The sequence below is a fragment of the Macaca fascicularis genome, chromosome 14 (assembly GCF_037993035.2).
Source record: "Macaca fascicularis isolate 582-1 chromosome 14, T2T-MFA8v1.1".
NCBI lineage: Eukaryota > Metazoa > Chordata > Mammalia > Primates > Cercopithecidae > Macaca > Macaca fascicularis.
In genome coordinates, this window is record NC_088388.1 from 52,019,190 (window position 1) to 52,041,812 (window position 22,623).

At 35.7% G+C, this 22,623-nt stretch overlaps 1 protein-coding gene and 1 non-coding gene across 4 annotated transcripts in view; one reads left to right on the forward strand and one right to left on the reverse strand.

Annotated features, from left to right (window-relative positions):
• Window positions 1-22,623, reverse strand: part of FAR1 (fatty acyl-CoA reductase 1) — a 64,988-nt gene that overhangs the window by 22,753 nt on the left and 19,612 nt on the right. For all 3 annotated transcript variants that reach the window (XM_005578560.4, XM_015435043.4, XM_074014225.1), the window contains exons 2-4: window positions 15,882-16,077; window positions 10,026-10,201; window positions 2,298-2,477 (exon numbers count right to left, since the gene is read on the reverse strand). In XM_005578560.4, coding sequence (XP_005578617.1) covers window positions 2,298-2,477; window positions 10,026-10,201; window positions 15,882-16,070 — 545 coding nt within the window. In that variant the 5' untranslated portion in view covers window positions 16,071-16,077. The remainder of the gene's footprint in view (window positions 1-2,297; window positions 2,478-10,025; window positions 10,202-15,881; window positions 16,078-22,623) is intronic.
• Window positions 2,732-2,838, forward strand: LOC123568867 (U6 spliceosomal RNA). Its single transcript, XR_006692427.2, has one exon. It is a non-coding gene; the product is annotated as a U6 spliceosomal RNA (small nuclear RNA).

Consider the following 22,623-nt stretch of genomic DNA (forward strand, 5'->3'; position numbering starts at 1 on the left):
TATTTGATGAGGGATACTAACCCAGATCAAGTTAAAGTTTTTTCTTATTACATAGTACATAAGTTATATTCCCTCTCTAAAGTCCAAATAAATTCCAAAATATATCTGAAACCTTTTAGAAGGTTGCAGATTAGGAAATATAGATCTGTATATAACCACCTAATGAAGTAACATGTTAAATTATATACAGTTACAATTAACATACACTTATAATGAACATAAAAGGCATAAAAGGCCTAGTATGATGAACAATAAAAATAAATTGAACCATGCTATAAAAATTCAATTAGCAACCTACTATGAAGTCAAAAAATTCCTCCAATTCTCTTTGAGGAAATGGTCTACTCTGTTCATCTGTAAAAGGAGGGTGGTATACTAGGTGGTGTCCATGGTTTTTCCTAAACTTCTAATTCTAATACGTTATGTACTTGTTTTCAGTTCTAATATGTTATGTACTTGTTTTCAGTTCTAATACATTATGTACTTGTTTTCCTTCTTGTCGATAATGTTATGTATGCAAGTAGACTCAGTATATTGTCATACTCTAATGATACCCATACTAATTGACAAAAAGGCATAAAATGGAGATCAAGATAAAATTTTCTTCTGTATATGGAAGTACTTTTTGTATATGAAAGGAAAAGAACATTAATTAAATTGAAGGGAAATTGCTACCCAACTTAGGAAAAATTCCACCATGGAGATGAGATTTGAAAAATGAAAGGGATAGTTGACACGTGGGGGAAAAAAAACCTGCCTAAACTCAGGAGAAACTTTAGCCAGTAAGCCTTATTACTAGAACGAGTTTACAGAACAAACCCATGAGTTATCTTAAAATTATGTTACCTAGATTTCTTTGCAGCAAGGAAAGGAGATACAGCATTAGCTTACAAGTTCTTTTTCAGTTTCTCAGATGTTTGTATATATTGTTAGTAAGAGAAAAAGTAAAATGCTTCATTAACTTCCACACTCAACTTTTCCCACAGATATTAAACACTTCTGTCTATTGACCTATGAAGAAAATGAAGTAGATATTTGGGACCATCTAAGAAAACGAGTGAGAAAATAGAAATTAGGGAATTACAATGAAAATGTCTTGGTAATTTCTCATACTTATTTTTTTTTACAATCTGTTTCTTCATATTAGCAGGAAAGCCTTAAAGAAAAGACTGTGCTTATTTTAAGAGAAAGCAGCAGATGTTAACTAAGTAGTTAAAGTGGATAGAATCTCTGGAAAGAAAGGACACTAAAAGAGACAGGGAAAAAGAAAGGACGAAAAAATTCAAAGATATTATGTAAGGATTAACAAATGCGAAAATATGGTGGATACTGGAATGTTTATATAATTGCAGTCTATAGAAGTAAAAAAGATCTCTCTTTTTCTTGGCTGAACCTTGTCTGTTTGATGAGAAAGCCTAAGCTGCAGCAAATGAGAACAAGGTCATGGTATACACTACCTCATTTAATCCCTATCTATCAATACTCACAAATAATTTTCATGTAATAATTGCTGACAAGATCTCAATCCTCAGAAAGATGATAAACAGTAAGACAAAGGGTATGAATTAAAAGACTATGATTCCTCTGATTCTCTAATAATTAAAGGCCCCTCTATAGATATACTCCATGGGCGGGGGGTGGTGAATGCAATCCTTTAATAAATTAGAGGCCTGCTATTAAACAGGCAGTCATGGGTCTCCACAGGTACTTCTTGGTTGCTAAGATTGATTCCCTGAAAAAGAGAGCACCTAATATCACTAATAAGATGTTCAGGGGCCTTCCTCCAAATGTTACCATTATACTTGGTCAAAAGTGAAAACTACACATTGACTTCACTAACATTTATTTAGATATTAATCTATACAATAAAGAGAATATAGGGGATATGCAAAAAATTTTTTAAGAAAAGAGATATACGTATGTGTGTGTTTGTGCATGTGTATATGGGGTGTGGTGACGAGTAGAGGGAGAAGAGTTTGAATCCAAAGGTTGTTTTTATTTTTATTTTTTTTCTGAGACAGAGTCTCGCTGTGTTGCCCAGGCTGGAGTGCAGCGGCGCGATCTCGACTCACTGCAACCTCTGCCTCCCAGATTCAAGCAACTCTCCTGCCTCAGCCTCCTAAGTAGCTGGGACTACAGGCGCCCACCACCACGCCTGGCTAATTTTTTTGTATTTTCAGTGAGATGGGGTTTCGCTATGTTAGCCAGGCTGCTCTTGAACTCCTGACCTCATGATCCGCCCGCCTTGGCCTCTTTTGGGATCAAAGTAAACGTATATAAATTTCAAACAAACATACTCTAAAGAATCAATCAGCTTCTTGGGATCCACAGGTGGTGGATAGACGACTTCATCAATATGCTTTCGATTACAGTAGGCATATGCTGTTGATACATGCATGAACACTTCCAGATTCTTCATTTGTTGTGCAAGGAGAATAAGCTGTCGCGTTGCAATCACATTTAACTGAACAGCATCTCTGTTTAAAAAGAAAAAGTAACAATAGAAAATTAGGAAACTATGTTATTTATTTTACCTGTTTAAAAAAATCTTATTTTCATTAGAAAGGTAGAGAAACAGAGACAGAAATTTTTGTTTCTTTACAACTTAGCCTTTAGCTGTGATTGTGTGTATTTTATTTCCATATTAAATATGTTCACTCTATCAGCTGTGTTAAAAAAAATTTTTGATTATAAAATAAACTGCATTGCAGCACTTAATAATTAAAGTAGAGTGCTCGCTTTGGCAGCATATATACTAAAATTGAAACGATACAGAGAAGATTAGCATGGCCCCTGCGCAAGGATGACACGCAAATTCGTGAAGCGTTCCATATTTAAAAAAAAAAATTAAAAAAAAAAAATAATAATAATAACAATTAAAGTAGAAATTTAAAAATTATGTAATTGTCCAGGAACAAACAGATAATTTCAGTCTTTAGCTTCTATGCACACATTTTGAAGTCATGCTGGACTTATTTTTAAAAAGTATAATCTTGCATAATATGGATGTGCCACAGGGAGAAAAAAACAATGGCTAAGTAATTTTAAAATGTTAAGGTACAGTCACTAATAAGGGTGATACAGCCAGAGAAAACTCAGAAACAGTGAATTATATTAACATACAATCAAGAAAGAATATGTGTATTTCCCTCTTTGTAGCAATCAATCCAAACACTTTTCTAAGGCTACCTTATAAAATTCAAAGGGACATTATAATAAAACTGGTACATTTGTTACAAGGCATATGCAAAACCCCAAAATAATCTATATATTCCCTTCTTGGAATTTACTTGAAGTAAATAATTCCACAAAAGCAAAAGCATATAAGCAGAAAAGTTATCAATGAAGCATCATGTAATAATAAAAACCTAGAGAGCCCAAATATTCACTATGGAATATGGAATGACTCAATAAAGTAGGTATTTTATCACAATGAAAGAATATAAGTCACTAAAATAATTATGTGAAGTCTATAAAAACATGAAAAATTTGTATGAATAATACCAAAAAAATACATAAATATGATGTGAAGCAGGATTAAAAACAAGGCTCTGGAATCAGGACTGTGTTCAAATCCTGACTTGGCCTACCTATCAGGACATAAAGTTACTGAAGCACTCAGGCCTCAGTTTTCTTACCTGGAAATGGGAACAGTAATGAAACCTACCTACTAAGACTGGTATAAAATTAAACAAATAGCTTGCAAGCATTTAGCAGTATTTCTAACATAGTCACCAAACAGGCAGTCAACAAATATTTCTTAAGGTAATGAGATGGTGGATAGATTTGCTTTGTATTAATCTTCTGTTTACAGCTTTTTAAAAACTGACCAAGAGATCTATTGTACAACATAAAGACTATAGTTAATATCAACGTATTGTTATTTTTAAAAATTATGAAGAGAGTGGATTTTAGGCATTCTCACCACACAAAGTATGAGATAATGAATATGCTAATTAGCTCATTTGACCATTACAATGTATACATATTTCAAAACATGTCGTACACAAAACCTTTGGTTAACTAAAAAAATAAAAACAAACAAAAGACTTAAATACTCAATACCAGTGAGAAAAATGGCAAAGTAATACACTGTTGTTGATACTACAAACTGACACAAATGATTTGAAGGAACCTAGGACATGTTCAAGTACCAGGAATTACAGAAAAGGTATATTTATTAATCTAGTTAACTTGTTGAAATTAACTCAGAGGAAAAACTTGTTCTAATCTTCATTTTTCAAATAAAAAGGAACTAAAATTCCTTAAAGTTTATTCTAAGTGAATAATACATAAACTGTGGTATGTCAACATGATGGAATATCATCAAATCACTAAAATTATAACTACAGAAAAACTTAGAAATACAGAAATTGTTTCTATATTAAGTTTTAAAAGTAAAATTAGAAAGTCTATATTTATAACAAAGAAAAATACTGTTCAAACACAAAGGAAATTTTTTTAAAAAACAAAAATAGTTTTCAGTACTTTCTAAAATTCTTTTATTTTCAGTATTTAAGAAAAAAATCCAACTATTGTTTTAAAAGGCCAGGATATTTCATAGATAGAATCCAGTCCACTTCACTGTAAAGCAGTGCTTTGATGTCTATCACATTTGCAAAACAATGGGGATAGGGAGGGTACTGTTTGGGAGAGGAATACAGAGAATATTCTGTTACAGGTTCCTGAGGACAGGACAACAAGTTCTGGGTCACCAGGAACAAGGAATAACTCCAGGAGAGAAAAAAAGTCCTGTGCCATATTTTTTCTTTTAATTTAATAGTATCCGAGACCCTATGAAAACATACTAGAAATAATTTTTTTTAATGAAATAATTGGGTTGAGCTCTTAAAATCATGGATGCATCTTTTTATTTTTCTTCCTTGTCTCAACTGAGGGAGAAAATCTGTTTAAGTGAAAATCCAACAAGAAAGACATTTCACACAGAAGATACTGTCCACTAGACTATAAGGGAATGCACTATTTTCTTTTGCATTTGCAAAACAATAGGGGCAGGAAGAGCAATGTTTTGGGAAAAGTACACAAAGGATATTCTGTTACATGTCCCTGAGGATGGTGACAGAGTTTCTAGGTCACCGAAAATAAGGGATAACTTGAGAGGAACACTTCTGTGCCTTGCCTTTTTCCCTTTGCATCTGTACCTGAGAGCCCAAACTTGAAGCCATTCTGCGCCCACATGAGTAATGTCTAGTATCTCTCTGCCAGGCTAGTCAACCTAACTCTGTTTTACCTCAATCCAATTTCTACTCCATTGACCTTCAGAATGAGACTCTGACATGTGATATCAGAAGTCATTTAGTACTAAACAAAAATAATATTTTCGGTGTTTTGGTCATACGGAGTCATAAATGTATCTTCAATAAGACAGGCTTTTGGGAGAGGGGTACAAAATGAGAAACTCTTTGTAATTAGAATCCTTCACTAAATGAAGACATGGAAATCACTTCAAAGAAAAATTTAAGAAGAAAAAAAGCTCAATGACCTGAAATGCCAATACATTTTCTTGTTCGTCTTTCTTCTACAGGCATCTTAGGTTCTTCAAAGAAATCTATGTTGATAATATTTCTAACGACCTTAAATCAGGGTTCTCATACTTGGCATAACATATACCTGGCAGTGTATTAAAAATGCAGACTCCTGGACCTCATCATCAGATACTTTTAACACATGAAATGAGGTCTGGAAAACTATTTTAAATAAGTTCTCCAGGCCATTTTGACACAAATCTCTTTTCCACCCTCCTGCCTCTGAGAAAATATTGTCTAGATGAGATCTCATCACTACTGCCACCATTTTTTAAAAATCTTAATGAAAATACAGACACAGACATTTAGGGAACAATGAGTCAATCTTAGAGTAAGGGGCTCAGTCATCTGTAATTTAAAACATGTCTCCAAAGCTGATTCTGACAGCAATGGTCCTAAAGGGACAAAACAAGGTCCAACAGTGACTAAATCACACCTAAGACTCTTGCTAAAAACAAGAACTCTGGAGTATGATTCCAAAATTAAAAAGTCAAACTTTGGCAAGTCTAGGAATATGCATTTTTAACACACTTTCCAGTAATTCTTAAGATTCTTAATACTTTCTAAAGTTTGATAATCAATGACCAACAAACTCAATAGTTTCTTGATCTTTTCTAAGCATCAATCTTAACTTCCATTCCTTTCTGAAAATCTTCCATATTCATACCTTGGGTCTTATCACCCAGAATTCTTCTATTTCTAAAATTTTGTACTATGAATTTTCCCCAAACCACACCATCTGTCCATCTATCTCTCCCTTCAGCCTGGTTTTTGTCCTCACATTCTCCAGTTTCTTGCCTCTCCATTACTGTCAACTCTATTGACCCTGTCTTACTTGCACTTCCTTTACTAGTACCTTCCCTTATACCAGATCCCATGATGAACTACTTAAGTCACTCCTTTTATTACCTTCACTTCTCCCCTCGCTTTTTTTTTTTTTTTTTTTTGAGATGGAGTTTCGCTCTTGTGGCCCAGGCTGGCAATGGTGTCATCTCGGCTCACTGCAACCTCCACATCCCAGGTTCAAGTGATTGTTCTGCCTCAGCCTCCCAAGTAGCTGAGATTACAGGTGTGTACCACCATGCCCGGCTCATTTTTGTATTATTAGTAGAGACGAGGTTTCACCATGTTGGCCAGGCCGGTCTTGAACTCCTGACTTCAGGTGATCCACCTGCATCAGCCTCCCAAAGTGCTAGGATTACAGGCGTGAGCCACCAGGCCTGACCCTCCCCACACTTTTTGTCAGTATTTCCTTATGAATCCTAAGCCTGATATCTATTTTTCACCTGTCTCAAGATTTAGGAACCACCACATCTGAAAATAAGTGAGCTCTATCTACCTTCTCTCAACTCTAATAGCATTTCACATATGTTCCTTAATAAATCCTTATTTTCTATCCTATATTATGGTTGTTTTGCATATCCTATCTCCTCTAGATCACATGCACTTTGCAAATAAGATCTGTGTGCAATTTATGTTGGTTTCTCTCCCAAGGTATTGGGCTTAACGTTGTAGTAACATCTGAAAACTTCCTCCCAACAGTAAAAGCTTCATGCCATTTTTTATTTGTGGGTTAACTTAACAAGTAGTTATGAAGAGTAACTGTTAGTGAAACCCTGTCTCTACAAAAAATACAAAAATTAGCCAGGCATGTTGGCATATTCCTGTAGTACCAGTTACTAGGGAGGCTGAGGTGGGAGGATCACTTGAGCCCAGGAGGTCGAGGCTGCAGTGAGCCGTGATCTTGTTATTGCACTCTCAGCCTGGGCAATAAAGGTGAGACCCTATCTCAAACAAAAACAAAAACAAACAGTAATTCTTTCATACGAAGTTGTTATATGCCTACCAGGAGTATTAAAGAGTGTCTGACCCAAACCTAACATCCTATCACCACTTGGATGTCAACATACATTAAAATTGCTTCCCAGAAATAATTTCAATGTAATGACAAGGGCTAGATCAATGAACATACATGCCTTGAAAAAGGAAGAGAAGAACAATGTAATATGTAAGATGCCTTCTGCTATGGCATCTCTAGTAAAATAAGGAAATAATAATGAGAAGGTGTCCTTTTCATTAATGGTAGCCTTGCTTACCCTAGGGGGACAGAAAGTAAGTTCCCTGAAAGTGCTGTACTTTGATCCTGCTTGTAAAGCTTCCCTTTATGAGTTTTACCCTAATCAATGTTTCCTGTTCACCTTTCAAAGCATATAACTTCCCCCGTTAAGTCAATGAGGACTATACCACCATTAGCCAATATCTACATATGCTTTTCATGAAAACATGCTAAGCTTCATAAAGCTGTGTGAACTCTTTCTTTTGTCTATGAAGGAAATAATAAAAGCCAGAACTATGGGGGCAAAAAATCTATTATACTGACCACTTCACACTAATGAATTTTAGGAAAAGATAAAGCACCAAAAATTAGAGATCACATTCTCAATCTTGGAAATGCTAGTTAAAAACAAACAGACCTATATACAAAAATATATACACACAACGAAAATTTTAAATGTAAAAAATAAGGAGTTTTGTTAGTTTATGAGGGTATCAGTCCCTTTAAGATTTCTTATAGGTGTTACTTTTAAAAATAATTTTTAAAAGTCATTTGTATACAGCTTTATTTGAAGATTAATACATGTTCATAGTAGAAAAAATAATATGCAGGTAAGACTAAAAATGTACCTGTAACTGCAACATTCAAAGATAAATGTATTATCAGCAAATATAGAAAGACATGTACATAAATACATCTACACATATATTTTATGAAAATAAGATATTATAGTCCTAATAACATTCTTTTGTCACCTTTGAATCATTAACACATAATGGCTGCACAATATTTTACCTGTCGGCTGCACAGAAAGAGCTAAAAAATAAATAAAGTAACTGCTACACATGCAGATTTCCTGTCATGGACAGGCAAACAGACATCACTTAAACTTCCTGAAGGAAAAAAAAAATAATCTTTTGAGAAATGTTACTTCAATTTTATAAATCAGGAAGCTGAGGCTTAAGGAGGTTAATAACTTACACAAACTCACCAGTAAATAAATGATATGGTCAAGATTAGAACTAGTGTATGTAATTCCAAAGCTCATGGCCCTTCCATTACAATGCTGCCTCAGCTTCCTCAAGCGTACAATGAATTTGCCTATAATATTATAGTAGGTAAGGAGACCATGGAATAAAATAATTAATGAGAAAATACCTTGAAAACCCACAAAGGACTAGATTTAAGGGACTATTACAGTGCCCTCACCTGGAATACAGGCAAAACATACTGTAATGCTTTGGCACTGAACTGTCACCTTATATAATGTTGACTGATGTTTATACTTCCGTATTAGATAAAGACAATATGGGGAATAATATCAAACCTTTTGTAATTAGAACTTAATTTTTAATTTTTTTTATTCCTAATTATTTTGTTTGTAGAGACAGGGTCTCATTATGTTGCCAAGGCTGGCTTCAAGCGATCCTCCCACCTCAGCCTCAGAACTCAATTTTTAAACTTCTAAAAATGTATTTTATTTTTAAAATTGGCATAACTGTACATATTTATAAGATACATAGCGGTGTTTTGATGCATACAATGTATAGTAATTAGATCAGGGTGACTGGCACATCTATCATCTCAAACACTTACCATTTCTTTGTTAGAGCATTCAATATCCTCCTTTTAGTTATTTATCTTTAAAACATTTTAAAGAGAACGTTTTACATTTCAAATAGCTTTGAAACCTATACCAAGTCCATACCATTTTAATTGGCATGAGACTATACAATTAGATTGACATTATAAAAACTGTGTTTTTAGCCACACTGTCAAAAAGAATGCTCTGAATTCAGAACCATTATTTGAAATGCATACTCATTACATTTTTTAGGAATAGTGGACATTTAGAGTCTTTTTCTTGCAACAGGCATCGTGAAAGATGTCTAAATTATTTTTTAAATTAATGTCCAACATACCTTGCCCCTAGCACTACCACAAAAGTTTGAAAATAAAAAAACTTTATTATTTTAATTTATAAGTGTGTGATTTAAATTTATAAGCAATTTTACCTTATCCTGTAAAACCTGAGCCTAATTTTGTTTATTTTCATAAGGATAGGATGTGAATTAGAAGAATAAAGCTGCTGGGGTTTAGGCTTCTGAAGAAAGAGAAGATAAACACTATTAGTTGTTAAGACTAAGTTTTCTTCTACTCCATTTTTTGCCTCTTCCCTGTTGCATGTTTAAATTCATGGCAACTTCTTCCAATAAACATGTATTAGTTATCCAAGGTTTTTAAACTGAGAAGAAGAAGAAGAAAATTCTTTTAACACTTGGTAGGACACTGAAAGCCACAGTTAACATATGGCAAATAGTTTCAAATCACAGTCAAAACAACTTGACTAAAAAGTAGAATTAAAATGAGATTTTTAAATAACTATACTGAAGTCCAAATATTATATAATTACCTGTACTTACCTTAAATTTTCATTAAACCTTACTGTAGCTGCACAGTGGAATATAATATTTGTAGAATCTATGATCACCTCTTTATCTTCTTCACTAAGAGCCAGTTTAGGTTGGGTGAGTTCGCTGTTGATTGCTATAATTTTCTCTCTAAAATCTGGATTTTCATCTCTCAATCTGTCAAAGAGCTATCAAAGGGGAAAAATATTTTAGGGCAGTATTTTTCCACTTTCTAACACTCATTATCACCATTTTTTCCCACCAAGGATGACTATTTTTTTAGAAACTTAAACTATGCAATTCCTAAAGTTGCTATTCTTAATTGCTATTATTCTATATAGAAAACACCCTATGAGTCCTCCACTATCATCCCCATTTTGCAGATAAGGAATCTGAGACTCAGAGAGGTTAAGGAGTTTGCTAAGTACATAAAGCTGGTAGTTCAGAGTTGAATTTGAACTGTCCATGCCTTGGCTGATTAGATTGTATCACCCCTCAGAATAGACTTCAGCAATAGACATCAGGACAATGTTTAAAATGATCATTCAGATTTCTAAAATCTAGATCTTAATTTTTCACTTCACTTCATTTTTATTTTATTCCCTTTTGGTAGATTAGAGAAAAACATGATTTACATTCTACCTAAAATTTTAGAACAAATTTTTAAAAAGGAAAACAAAGTCAACATGTTAAAGGAAAAAGTTGGTAAGCAAATGCAAACTAGAAACTGAACAAACTTTGGAAGTATTACATATACAGGATTTAAGCTGCAAATTCAACATTCTTTAAGTGTACCCAAAGGAATAAATTTTGCTAGACAATCAGATCACAAAATGATTACAGTTTAAAGGCATATTCAATTGTGAGTCAAGTTAAACTTTTTATCCCAGATTTGACAGAGGAACACTGATGCTACCTCCAGGTCACTGCACTAACACATTTGAAGTTCATACTTGAGGTTTAATGGGAGTCTTAACTTAAGGAGAAAGACAAATAACATATCAGTGCTCACTTTTACCTTCCTGGATGACTTTAGTATATAACAGTCTTCTCGCTCCTACTGATAGCTTCTACTGCTACTTCCACTGCTAGCACATGACTTGAATATTAATGTATTCTTATATTAATAAAAACTTACTATTTCATATGAGCCAGGCAGGAACCTTCTAGATTCTAAAGACACAACGAAATGGCCGTTGGTCCAAGTAAATGTACAATTAAAATATAGTGTTCTAAGTAATAACAGATAAGTGTTATGGGTCTGCATAGGAGAAACAACTAACCCAGCTTTGAAGGAAAACACACAAGCTGGCTTCTCAGAGAAAATGACACTTAACAGAATGTGTGTGTTTGTGTGTGGTATGTGTGTGAGTTAGGGACAAAAGTGAGGGAGGAAGGCCCTGAAATTGCAAAGTAGAATAATAGTGTTTCTAGGCAGAGGAAGTAGTATGTATAACCCTTAGAAATCAGAAGGCATTAACATGCTTGGGAAATTAAAAATAATTCAGTCAGCCTAGAACATAGAGTATGCAGGAAAAAGCGGCCAGAGTTGTATGGAGATAAGAAAGGCCAGATAACTGTGTCTTTTAAGCCACGTTAAAAAGATGAATTTTATTTGGGAGTAATGGTGAGCTACTGATAGATTTTTTTTTTTTTTTTGAGATGGGAGTCTCGCTCTGTTGCCCAGGCTGGAGTGCAGTGGTGCGATCTTGGCTCACTGCAAGCTCCACCTTCCAGGTTCACACCATTCTCCTGCCTCAGCCTCCTGAGGAGCTGGGACTACAGGCACTTGTCACCACACCCAGCTAATTTTTCTTTATTTTTAGTAGAGACTGGGTTTCACCATGTTAGCCAGGATGGTATCGATCTCCTGACCTCGTGATGCCCCCAACCTCGGCCTCCCAAAGTGCTGGGATTACAGGCGTGAGCCACCACGTCTGGCCGCTATTGATAGATTTTAAGCAGAGAGGTGATACAAGCATGTTCATAATTTTTAAAAAATCCTTTGGCAGTAATGAGTTTTAGGACACTCTTGTGGTTAACTCATATCAAGATATTTACTGGTCTGAATCAAAATAATGGCAATGAAAGATTCAGGATGGAACATTCAGGATTTTGGCCAATGACTGGATTTGAGAGATAAGGAATGCAAACTTCATTAGGGTAGGGTCCATATCTATTTTGCTCAGCATACAAGTCCAAGAGAGCAGATCTTGCCTGGCAAGATAAATACTTTAAACATTTGTTAAGTGAATAAATTCAGTAGACTGAGGAACACAGGGAGAGAAAGAAGTACTGTTTTGGAGATACAAATTCAGTCTTGTAACTGTCGAGTGTAAAGTGCCTACATGACACCCCAGAAGACAGGTCTAGTAGAGGTGACTGGCTTTGTGGGTCTAAGTTCAGGGAGAGAGCTAGACTATCAATATAGATTTTATTAACCACATATAGGTCGTAACTGAAGCCCGGAGAATAGGAAAGAGTTTATCCAGGTAGCAGCAATAATAACTACCCAAGATCCTAACTATATGAAACTAAATCCAAATCTAATTTAAAGGACATCCATTCATCTCATATAAAACAGAGGGAGGCTGAGTAACCATCTCACTGGACCTAGTAAGATATCAAGGCCTAAGCCTGAAACTTGAAGAATATCAATCCTTATAGGGCAAGCAGAGGAAAAGTAACCTAAGGAATGACTAAAAAAGTACTTTTTAACACCCTAAAGTCATATTTCTTCATTCTCCTGATTGCTCATGACCTTTAATTCCCTTTAATATCAGCTACCTATACCACTACCACGAGGACATGATCATGCTGCTCTTAAATTTGCTAGATCTTAAATGTGATATTCTTCCCTTCTTTAGCCAACATCTCTTTACTCAATACCATCTTTTCTGGTGCTTTCAACCCACTAGTACCCAATTAGTTCCTACTTTACTAAGTTTACGAATGCCTTTTTAATATCCTTGATTCTCTTTCCTGAATTTACTTCATGATCAACTACTTCATTTTAGTTTTTATTTTTTTGAGACAGGGTCTCACTCATCACCCATGCTGGAGTGCAGTGGCACAATCTCAGATCACTGCAACCTCCGCCTCCCAGGTTCCAGCGATCCTCCCACCTTAGCCTCCCGAGTAGCTGGGACCACAGGCATGTACCACCTTGCCCAGCTAATTTTTGCATTTTTCAGTAGAGATAGGGTTTCTCCATATTGGCCAGGCTGGTCTCGAACTCCTGGCCTCAAGTGATCCACCAGCCTTGGCCTCTCGAAGTGCTGGGATTATAGGCATGAGCCACTGTGACCAGCCATGATCAATTATTTTAATTCAATCTTCATCACTCAATGGAGTTTCTGTTACCTGAGACATTCCCATAAGTCAGTTGTTCTCAACCAGGGGTGATTTTGGTCCCCAACAGACATTTGGAGATGTCTAAAAACATTTTGGTTGTCACAAGAGGGAGTGAGGCCAGGAATGCTGCTGATAACCCTGTAATGCATAGAATAGGCCTCCAGAACAAAGAACTAGCCAGCCCAAAATGTCAATGGTACTGAAGCTGAGAAACCCTACTATAAGTCAATGTCCCATATGGTGGTACGTGCTCTTGGAATTATGTTCTTTATTCCTATTTCAAATCAGGTAGACCATACCTAAAATTTCCTACTAACTTTAAGTGCACACGCACTGCTATCTGACATAAAAAGGGCTCATTTTTATGGACTCACCAGCAATGCTATACATAATGGAGAATACATGGCTTTAGGATTAAGTGGTAGGATATGCCAGGAGGTAACTGAAGGCATAAGATAAAATTACATAATTTCATAAAGTATCAAGTTTAGTCAAATATTTGGGGAAAAAACTTTTTTTATATTGAAAATAACAGCTGTATGTTCAGGCTAAACCACTGAAGTTCAATGAAACCTCAGGCTCTAAGTAGAAAATACTCATTTTCTTAGGCTTGGTGTGGAAGAAATTTTAGAAGCACTGCTCTAAAGACCCTGAAGAAGATGCCCAAGTCTTCTTCATGTTTTACTCAGACCCTCAATTCTGGCCAGCACATCAACTTAAATATCTGTTCCTATCTCCTCCTGACAAGACTATCACTTCCTCTTCCTTCCCTCTTCCCTCTTAAAAACTGTCTAAAAGGCCAGGAATGTATCTTACTTATCCCTGAATTCAACCCCCTGCAACAAGTCAAACCCCCAGGACTAAACAGGCACAATAAATATCATCTAAAAAATAAAAAGTGAGTCAGAACAAATAACCCCTCACAGCGGGGAGAGGAATATTAGGAGAAAAATTAAAACATACCAATTACAAGAGGTTCATAATAAAAATGCCAAGATGAGTAAACAAAGGGCAAAGGGCAGAGACAGCAACAAAACACACATGTAGACATTTTACTTAGAACAAGTCTTGTGGTTTTATAGCCCCATTGATGACTCCTTCCTTATAGGTTTTAAGGGAAGCAAAGGATTCCAGAAGGGTTCAGCAAAGAATCAGAGAGAAAAAATGATTAAGGGAGACTAATGTCGACTAATTTGAATAATTTCAAAGTATAATAATAAATTTTAAACTTCTAAGAAAGAATCTTACATCCCATCATTAAAAAATAAAACCAACATAATGAGGAATATCTGTTGCATGGTGTCAAACAAATGCTAATGGGATATGACAATTAATTCCAAAGAACTATCATAAAGGTATATGAAGTTCATTCAAAGTCAAACTCTAGTTGGTTGCTATGAAGAGGGTTGCTACAGTTTCAGGATTTTTTAAGAGGCCTATAAGAATGTAGATATTCAAATGAGTGTTATTCTAATTATAAAAGAAATGTTCTACTTGAAATTCCTTTTTGAGATATGCCTGCAGTCAGATTCCTTATGTGTACCAAAATTGAGCTTATAGCTTTCCGATTCAACTTATTATTTATTAGTAAATGCCAGATAAATTCATTCACTTTGAGAGAATTCACAAACTTATGATAGTGAAATAATTTTACTCCAGCTCACTTCCATTTTTTCTTACAATATTTTTCCCAAGGCTCAAAATGTTTGACATAGTCTTATATTCTATATGGCCCCTCTGTCATCTATCAAATGGGAATATGTGACTTCTCTACCTCCTAATACTGTTGTGGGGGAGTAAGTGGTGTTTATAAATTTTATCAAAGCACAGTGTCTCACAGAATAGTAGGTAGTCTCACCACCTAATTATTATCAAAAGACTATTTAAATTATTTAGTAGTTACAAACAACCTCCCTCAAATGTTCTAAAAACATACTTTAGGCCGGGCGCGGTGGCTCAAGCCTGTAATCCCAGCACTTTGGGAGGCCGAGACGGGCGGATCACGAGGTCAGGAGATCGAGACCATCCTGGCTAACACCGTGAAACCCCGTCTCTACTAAAAATACAAAAAACTAGCCGGGCGAGGTGGCGGGCGCCTGTAGTCCCAGCTACTCCGGAGGCTGAGGCAGGAGAATGGCCTAAACCTGGGAGGCGGAGCTTGCAGTGAGCTGAGATCCGGCCACTGCACTCCAGCCCGGGCTACAGAGCAAGACTCCGTCTCAAAAAAAAAAAAAAAAAAAAAAAAAAAAAAAAAAAAAACATACTTTAAATACCTACCATAAAGGTAATTTAGAGCTTGTTGTACAATTTTGCCAGTCACAGAGGAAAACTTTTTCTCCTTGTGATTCACAAGTCATATCCAGTTTCTTGCCATCCTGTAGGAACTTACTAAATTTTTTTTACCAATTTTTTCAGAATACGGAAGAAATATACTAAGCTACTGACGGTTACAATAATTACACACACAAGCACACACTTTTTTCTCCGTTCCGAGTGCTCATTTTCCATACTTACCTTGCCACTAAGGACTTCTTCCACTCGCTCTTGTGGTGTCTGTCCAGCTTTCTGCCTCACCAAAACATATACTGAATTCACCTTAGGACAAGACCTCAGCAACTTTTCCAGAAGCACCTTCCCTAGAAAACCGGTAGCTCCCGTGAGGAGGACATTCTTGCCTTCATAGTATTCTGGGATTGAAACCATTTTGATCCTAAGAAAAACATGGCAAATAAGCATTAGTTTAAGGATTCACCATCATTCTTACATACTAAAAATCTCTTGGTATTCAAATAAGTATTTTCAAAAGCAGGCAAAAGTCAAAATAGAACATTAACAAGAGAGGACTCTAACCTCTAGTTCAATGTAGTAAAGTGGAAAGAAGAATGAGAACTATAGCTTATTTTAACCCTGTGTTTTACCCTTGTATCACCTCAGACAAGTCACTCACCTTCTCTGGACCTGAGTTTCTTTGGTACAATTTGTACTAAAGGATGTGTAAAAATTCCTTCCAGCAGTAAGAACCCAAATCTTCATTCAATCTCAGTTACACCCTAAACACAAATGAATGGTGTTTCTCTGACTCCAAAGGGATTTATAACACCAAATACAGGTCAGCAGCAAGACTCAATTATCTAGCTTGTGTAACACTGGAGGTGTCATATTCGCCTATCAACACCAACTGAAACAAGAAGAGGTAACACCAAGCCCTTTCTACTACGTGTCTCTTAGTGACAGTATATGCAAAAAGTGCTTAAATCTCCCTTTTTAAAAAGTTAGAGTAAGAAATACATGAGCTGACTTATCTTCCCTACCCAAATTCCACTGAAACAGCAGAAAAGATATATTAAGAAAACAAACCATAATGAAAGGAAAAATAAAAACAAGGTGAAGAATTCATGCATTATATCACTACAAAAAGCTCTAACACATTCAAAACAATGCTCTGTATTGTTTAGAAATGCATACAGATGGAAAAATATTAATAGATGCATGAGAGGGAGTGCAATACAACCAGAGACAGAATAAGGAGTTTGAATTGTATTTATGTTTTATTTAAGCTGGGGAGTAGATACATGTGATTTATGTCCAAATTTTTCATAATTAAAAAATATATATATTCCCATTAACAACCTGGAAAAAATAGCTCCATTAAACCAAGCCAAACAAAAAGGAAGAAAGAAAAGAAATAGAAGAATTTCTAGAAGAAATAGATAAGACTGAATTGGTAGAAGAGCCATACCAAAAGAAACAGCAACCCAAGCAAAACAAGCACAGGAAAGGACTATAACGAGGCAAGAGCTCTTTTTACCAGTCCCCTAAATGGAACCTGGGAGAAAACACCAAGGTCAGGATCCAGAAGCTGGACTAAAGCATAAGGAAATCAAGGTAATTAAAAGACTGTTCATAGAACAGCAGAGCTACTCATGACAGTCTTACTTTCTGCATAAACTTTGGCTCCCAGGCTTAGTATCTAGATCTGATTGAGAAGAGCATCCAGCATGGGTACCAGGGACAAAACAGAAGTGGAACTGATCCTGATGGTTGCTTCAAACCTCCACAATTGAAGGTGGGGAAGGCAGTGGATCAGGAGAGAGCTAACAAAAACTACCAAAAGAAAAAAGCATTTACAGCACTCAGAATACATTTTAGGTCCTCAGCCTCTGCTTCTGGCCTTAATGCAAGCTTGTCCAACCCGTGGCCCAGGATGGCTTTGAATGCAGCCCAACATAAATTCATAAACTTTCTTAAAACATCATTAGTTTTTTTTGTGATTTTCCGTTTGTTTGTTTTAGCTCATCAGCTGTCATGAGTGTCAGTGTAGTTTATGTGTGGCCCAAGACAATTCTTCTTCTTCCAATGCGGCCCAGGGAAGCCAAAAGCTTGGATACCCCCACCTAAAAGGAAACTCATGCAGAGCTCTCAACCATACCATCTGTGAAAAAGCTCTTTTGAGGAAATAGACCTCAAAAAACTAAAGGAAGCCAGTATCAGCTACCAAAACCAACCACCCTATTCCATTATAAATACGAATAGATAACCACAGATCACCAGATATTTTAAAGAAAAATACCTACAAAATAAAGAAAGACCAAAATGAAAAGCAATAGAACTACAAAGGAAACTAAGGTAAGGAAAAATGTTAAGAAAACTTAAATTCCTATATTCTCCAAGTTGTTCACAAGACTGCTGTATCCATAATTACTAAAAAAGGAAACAAATAATATGAAAGCACTTAGAAATTGGAAATTCAGGTGTAAGTACAAAATCCAATAAATAAATAGACTATTAAAATTAATAGCCCCCAAGTGAATTTAAGAAGGTCACCAGATTACAAGGTTTATATGGAGAAAAAATGTATTTCTATATACCAACAACAAATAGTGAAAAATTTTAAACTCAAAATTACACCACTTAAAACACCACAAAACACCAAAATTACAGAAAAAAGTAAGTGTTGGTGAAGACGTACAAAGATTAGAACAATCATACACTGTTGGTGGGCCTGTAAAATGGCTCAGCTCCTGTGGAAAAACGTTTGGCAGTTCCTTAAAAAGTTAAACGGAATTATAGTATGATCCAGCAATTCCACTCCTAGGTAAACACACCAAAAAATTGAAAACAGTACTCAAACAAGTTGACACAGGTTTGTAAGGTTAATTATCCCCTATCCGAAATGCTTTGGACCAGAAGTATTTCATAGTTCAGATTTTTTTCAAATTTGGAATATTTGCATTATGCTTACTGGTTGAACATCCCCAGTATCTGAACATCTGAACATCTGAAATCTGGAAGCATTTCCTTTGAGCATCACGTTGGTGCTTAAAAGTTTTTCTTTTTGGATAAAGAGTCTCACTTTGTCACCCAGGCTAGAGTATAGTGACGCGATCTCGGCTCACTGCAACCTCCACTCTCCCGCCTCAGCCTCTGAGTAGCTCTGACTACAGGTGCCCGCCACCATGCCAAGATAATTTTTGTATTTTTAGTAGAGATGGGGTTTCTCCATGTTGGCCAGGCTGATCTTGAACTCCTGACCTCAAGTGATCCACCCACTTTGGCCTCCCAAAGTGCTAGGATTACTGGCATGAGCCACTGCACCCAGCCAAAAGTTTTGAATTTTGGAGCATTCTGAATTTCATATTTTTTGATTAGGGACACTCAATCTATAGCAGCACTGCTCACAATAGCCAAATGGCACAAATAACTCACATGTCAATCAGCAAATGAATAAACAAGTTGTGGTATACACATACAACAGAATACTACTGAGCCCTAAAAAAGAACAAAGTTCTGATACTTACTACAGTATGGATGAACCTCAAAAACATATCAAGTGAAAGAAGTCGGAGGACACCAAAGGTCACATATTGTATGATTCCTTTCATATGAAATATCCCAAACAGATAAATCTACAGAGACAGAATGCAAATTGGTAGTTGCCTGTGCCTGTGGCATATGGGAATAGAGAGTATAGAGAAACTGCTAAAGGAGTTTTACTTTCAAATGATGAAACATTTTGGAATTAGATAGAGGTGGCAGTTGCACAACACTGAATGTACTAAATGCGACAGAATTGCTCACTTTAATGGTGCTATGATTTGAATGTGTCCCCTCCAAAAATCAGTTTTTGCCAATGTGATACTATTAAGAGGAGGGTTAAGAGGTGATAAGGGCAGGAGGGCTCCTTCCTCATCAATGGGATTAAGGGCCTCATAAAAGTGGCTTCACTCAACATTGGGCTAGTTTGCTCTCTTGCTTTTCTTTTGCCTTCTGCCAGGTGAGGACACAACGTTCCTTCCCCCTGGAGGGTTCAACAACAACGTGCCATCTTAGAAGCAGGCAGCAGCTCTCACCAGATAACCAAAACAATTGGTACATTTTGATCTTGAACTTCCCAGCCACCAGAATGGTGAGAAATAAATTTCTGTTCTTTATAGATTACCCAGTCTAAGATATTTTGTTATAGCAGCACAAAACAGATGGAGACAAATGGTTATTTTATATTATATGAATCTCATCTCAATAAATTATTTTTTAAAAAACCATCAAGAATTGGAAAGGGATAGAAAAGATATATAAGACCTCTATTCTAAAACCTACTAAATACTGACAGAAATTAAACAATACCTAAGTAAGTGGAGACATATACTATATTCCTAGATTGGAAGACTGAAGATGTCAATTTACCATCCTTAGAGTCAATATAATCCCAATCAAAATCTATGTTGTTTTTTTAATATAAAAACTGAGATTTTAAAATGTTTATGGAAATACAAAGAGCCAAGATTAGCCAAGACAAACATAAAGAACAAAGATGGAGAACTTACATTACCACATATTGAGATGTATTATAAAGTTACAGAAATGTAGTATTGGGACAAGAAGAGAATGGTGCAGAGTCAATTATCCATAGAGAAAGAATGAAATTTTGACCTCTATCTCACACTATACACAGAAATTCAGATAAACTGGAGATCTAAATGTGAAAGGTAAAACAATTATGTTTCTACAAGATTACAGAGGAGGACCATTTCCATGACTTTCATGTAGTCATTTCTTAAATAGAATATAAAAAGGAAAATATTGCTAAACTGGACAAAACTAAAATTACATTTATCCCAAGACATTAACAATAAAGAGAAAAGGCAAACCAAAGTAAAAGATAGTTGTAATCTATATATAATGAAAACATTAATATCCAGAATACATAAATATGTAAATTCCAAATCAATAAGAGATAAACCAATAGAAAAATGGGCAAGGTTTGAACAAACAAGGAAGAGTATACAAATGGGCATTACAAAAGAGGATCGGGCCAGGAGCGGTGGCTCACACCCGTAATCCCAGCACTTTGGGAGGTCGCTGGTCAGGAGTTCAGAGACCAGCCTGGCCAACATGGTGAAACTCCGTCTCTACTAAAAATACAAAAATTAGCTGGGCGTGGTGGCACACGCCTTTAATCCCAGCTACTTGGGAGGCTGAGGCAGGAGAATTGCTTGAGCCCGGGAGACAGAGGTTGCAGTGAGCCAAGATCGTGCCACTGCACTCCTGCCTGGCCGACAAAGCAAGACTCTGTCTCCAAAAAAAAAAAAAAAAAAAAAAAAAAAAAAGGATTGAAATGACCAATTAGCACATGAAAAGGGGCTCAACTTATTAGTTATTAAGTTAAAACCCCTATGTGATCCCATTTCACTGACCCTCAGAATAAGAGTGCAGAATAACTGGAACTCTCATCTTACTGCTGGAGGAAGTACTGGTTGATATAATACTTAGGAAAGGTGGTACTACCTGCTAAAGCTGAACATTCATATATCATATGACCTAGCAATTCCACTCTTAATTATACACCCAATAGAAATGAGTACATATGTTCATCAAAAGAACAAGCAAGTATGGTTATAACAGCATCATTTCCGTTGGCCCAAAATAAAACCAAAGTGTTCATCAACAGTATAACATACACAGTGTGGTATATGCATATGATGAAATATTTAAGAACAATAAAAATGAAGGTACGATCGCTAAAACACAACGTGAAGGGATCTCACAAAGGGAGCATTGAGCCAGTAAGGCCAGGTAAAAAAGTGTGTACTACTATATGCCATTTGTATAAAGTTCAAACTAGGCAAAACTTACCTATGGCCAAAGGTCTTGCAGGGAAGAAGATGGAGTGACTAGAAGGTAACATGAAGGAGACTTCTGGGATACTGGTGATGTTCTATTTCTTGATCTGGGAGGCTCATTTTTTAAAAATTCATCAAGCTGTCCACTTAGAAAATATGGACTTTCTGAATTTATTATATTTCGATAAAACATTTACTTTGAAAAATAAAAACAAACAGGGTGACCACATGTCCTAGTTTGCCTGGAACAAGCCTGGTTTATACATGCTGCTCCTACTTAATTTTGATTAATTAATTTATCAAAAATGTCTCAGTTTGCATAATAAACTATATGGTTACCTTCATTATAATCTACTTCAGGTTTGAGACTATTTCAAGATTTCAATGACAAAAAGCCTAATTAAAACTATAGAGAATAGCTGAACAGTCCCAGCTATTCTGAAGGCTGAGGCAGAGGGATCACTTGAGCCCAGGAGTTCAAGGTCAGCCTGGGCAACACAAAAGACCCCCATTTCTTTAAAAATAAATAAATAAAATGGTTTGATGTCAATAATCTCATATGGGAGATATGAAGAATAATTCTGCATCAATATAGTTCCTAACAAGTAGATATTAATGACAATTACATACTCAATATATATTAAATAGTATACTTAGAACATACCTAGGACAGCTAATTGTTTGAGCTTTTTGTTTTTCTTACGTAAAAATTTATTCAACAAATATTTTTTAAGGACCTACTAGGTACCAGGCACCAGAAAGTTTTCCATAGGTGTACATATGCATCTAAGACAGGGAAAGATATTAAGCAGTTTTCCCTCTAACAATTGAGAATTTAGAGCCTGAATATGTGATTAGTTCAACCCTAAAAAAAAACCAAAATGATGTACTTCCTTCAGTTATCAAGACATCTGCCCTACCAAAGCCTAAACAGCTCATCTCTCACCACCAAATAGCAGAAAATTTTTACCAAACTTAATTCTCCTCAAGCCTAACAGAATAAAGATTGCTTTATTCAATAAAGAGAGTTGTAGAATGAAGTGGCTTCTTTCAAAGCTATTAACAAATGATTTTATACTACTATAATGACTTACGGTTTTCCTCCTAGGGAAAAAAAAAAAAAAAACAACAATTCC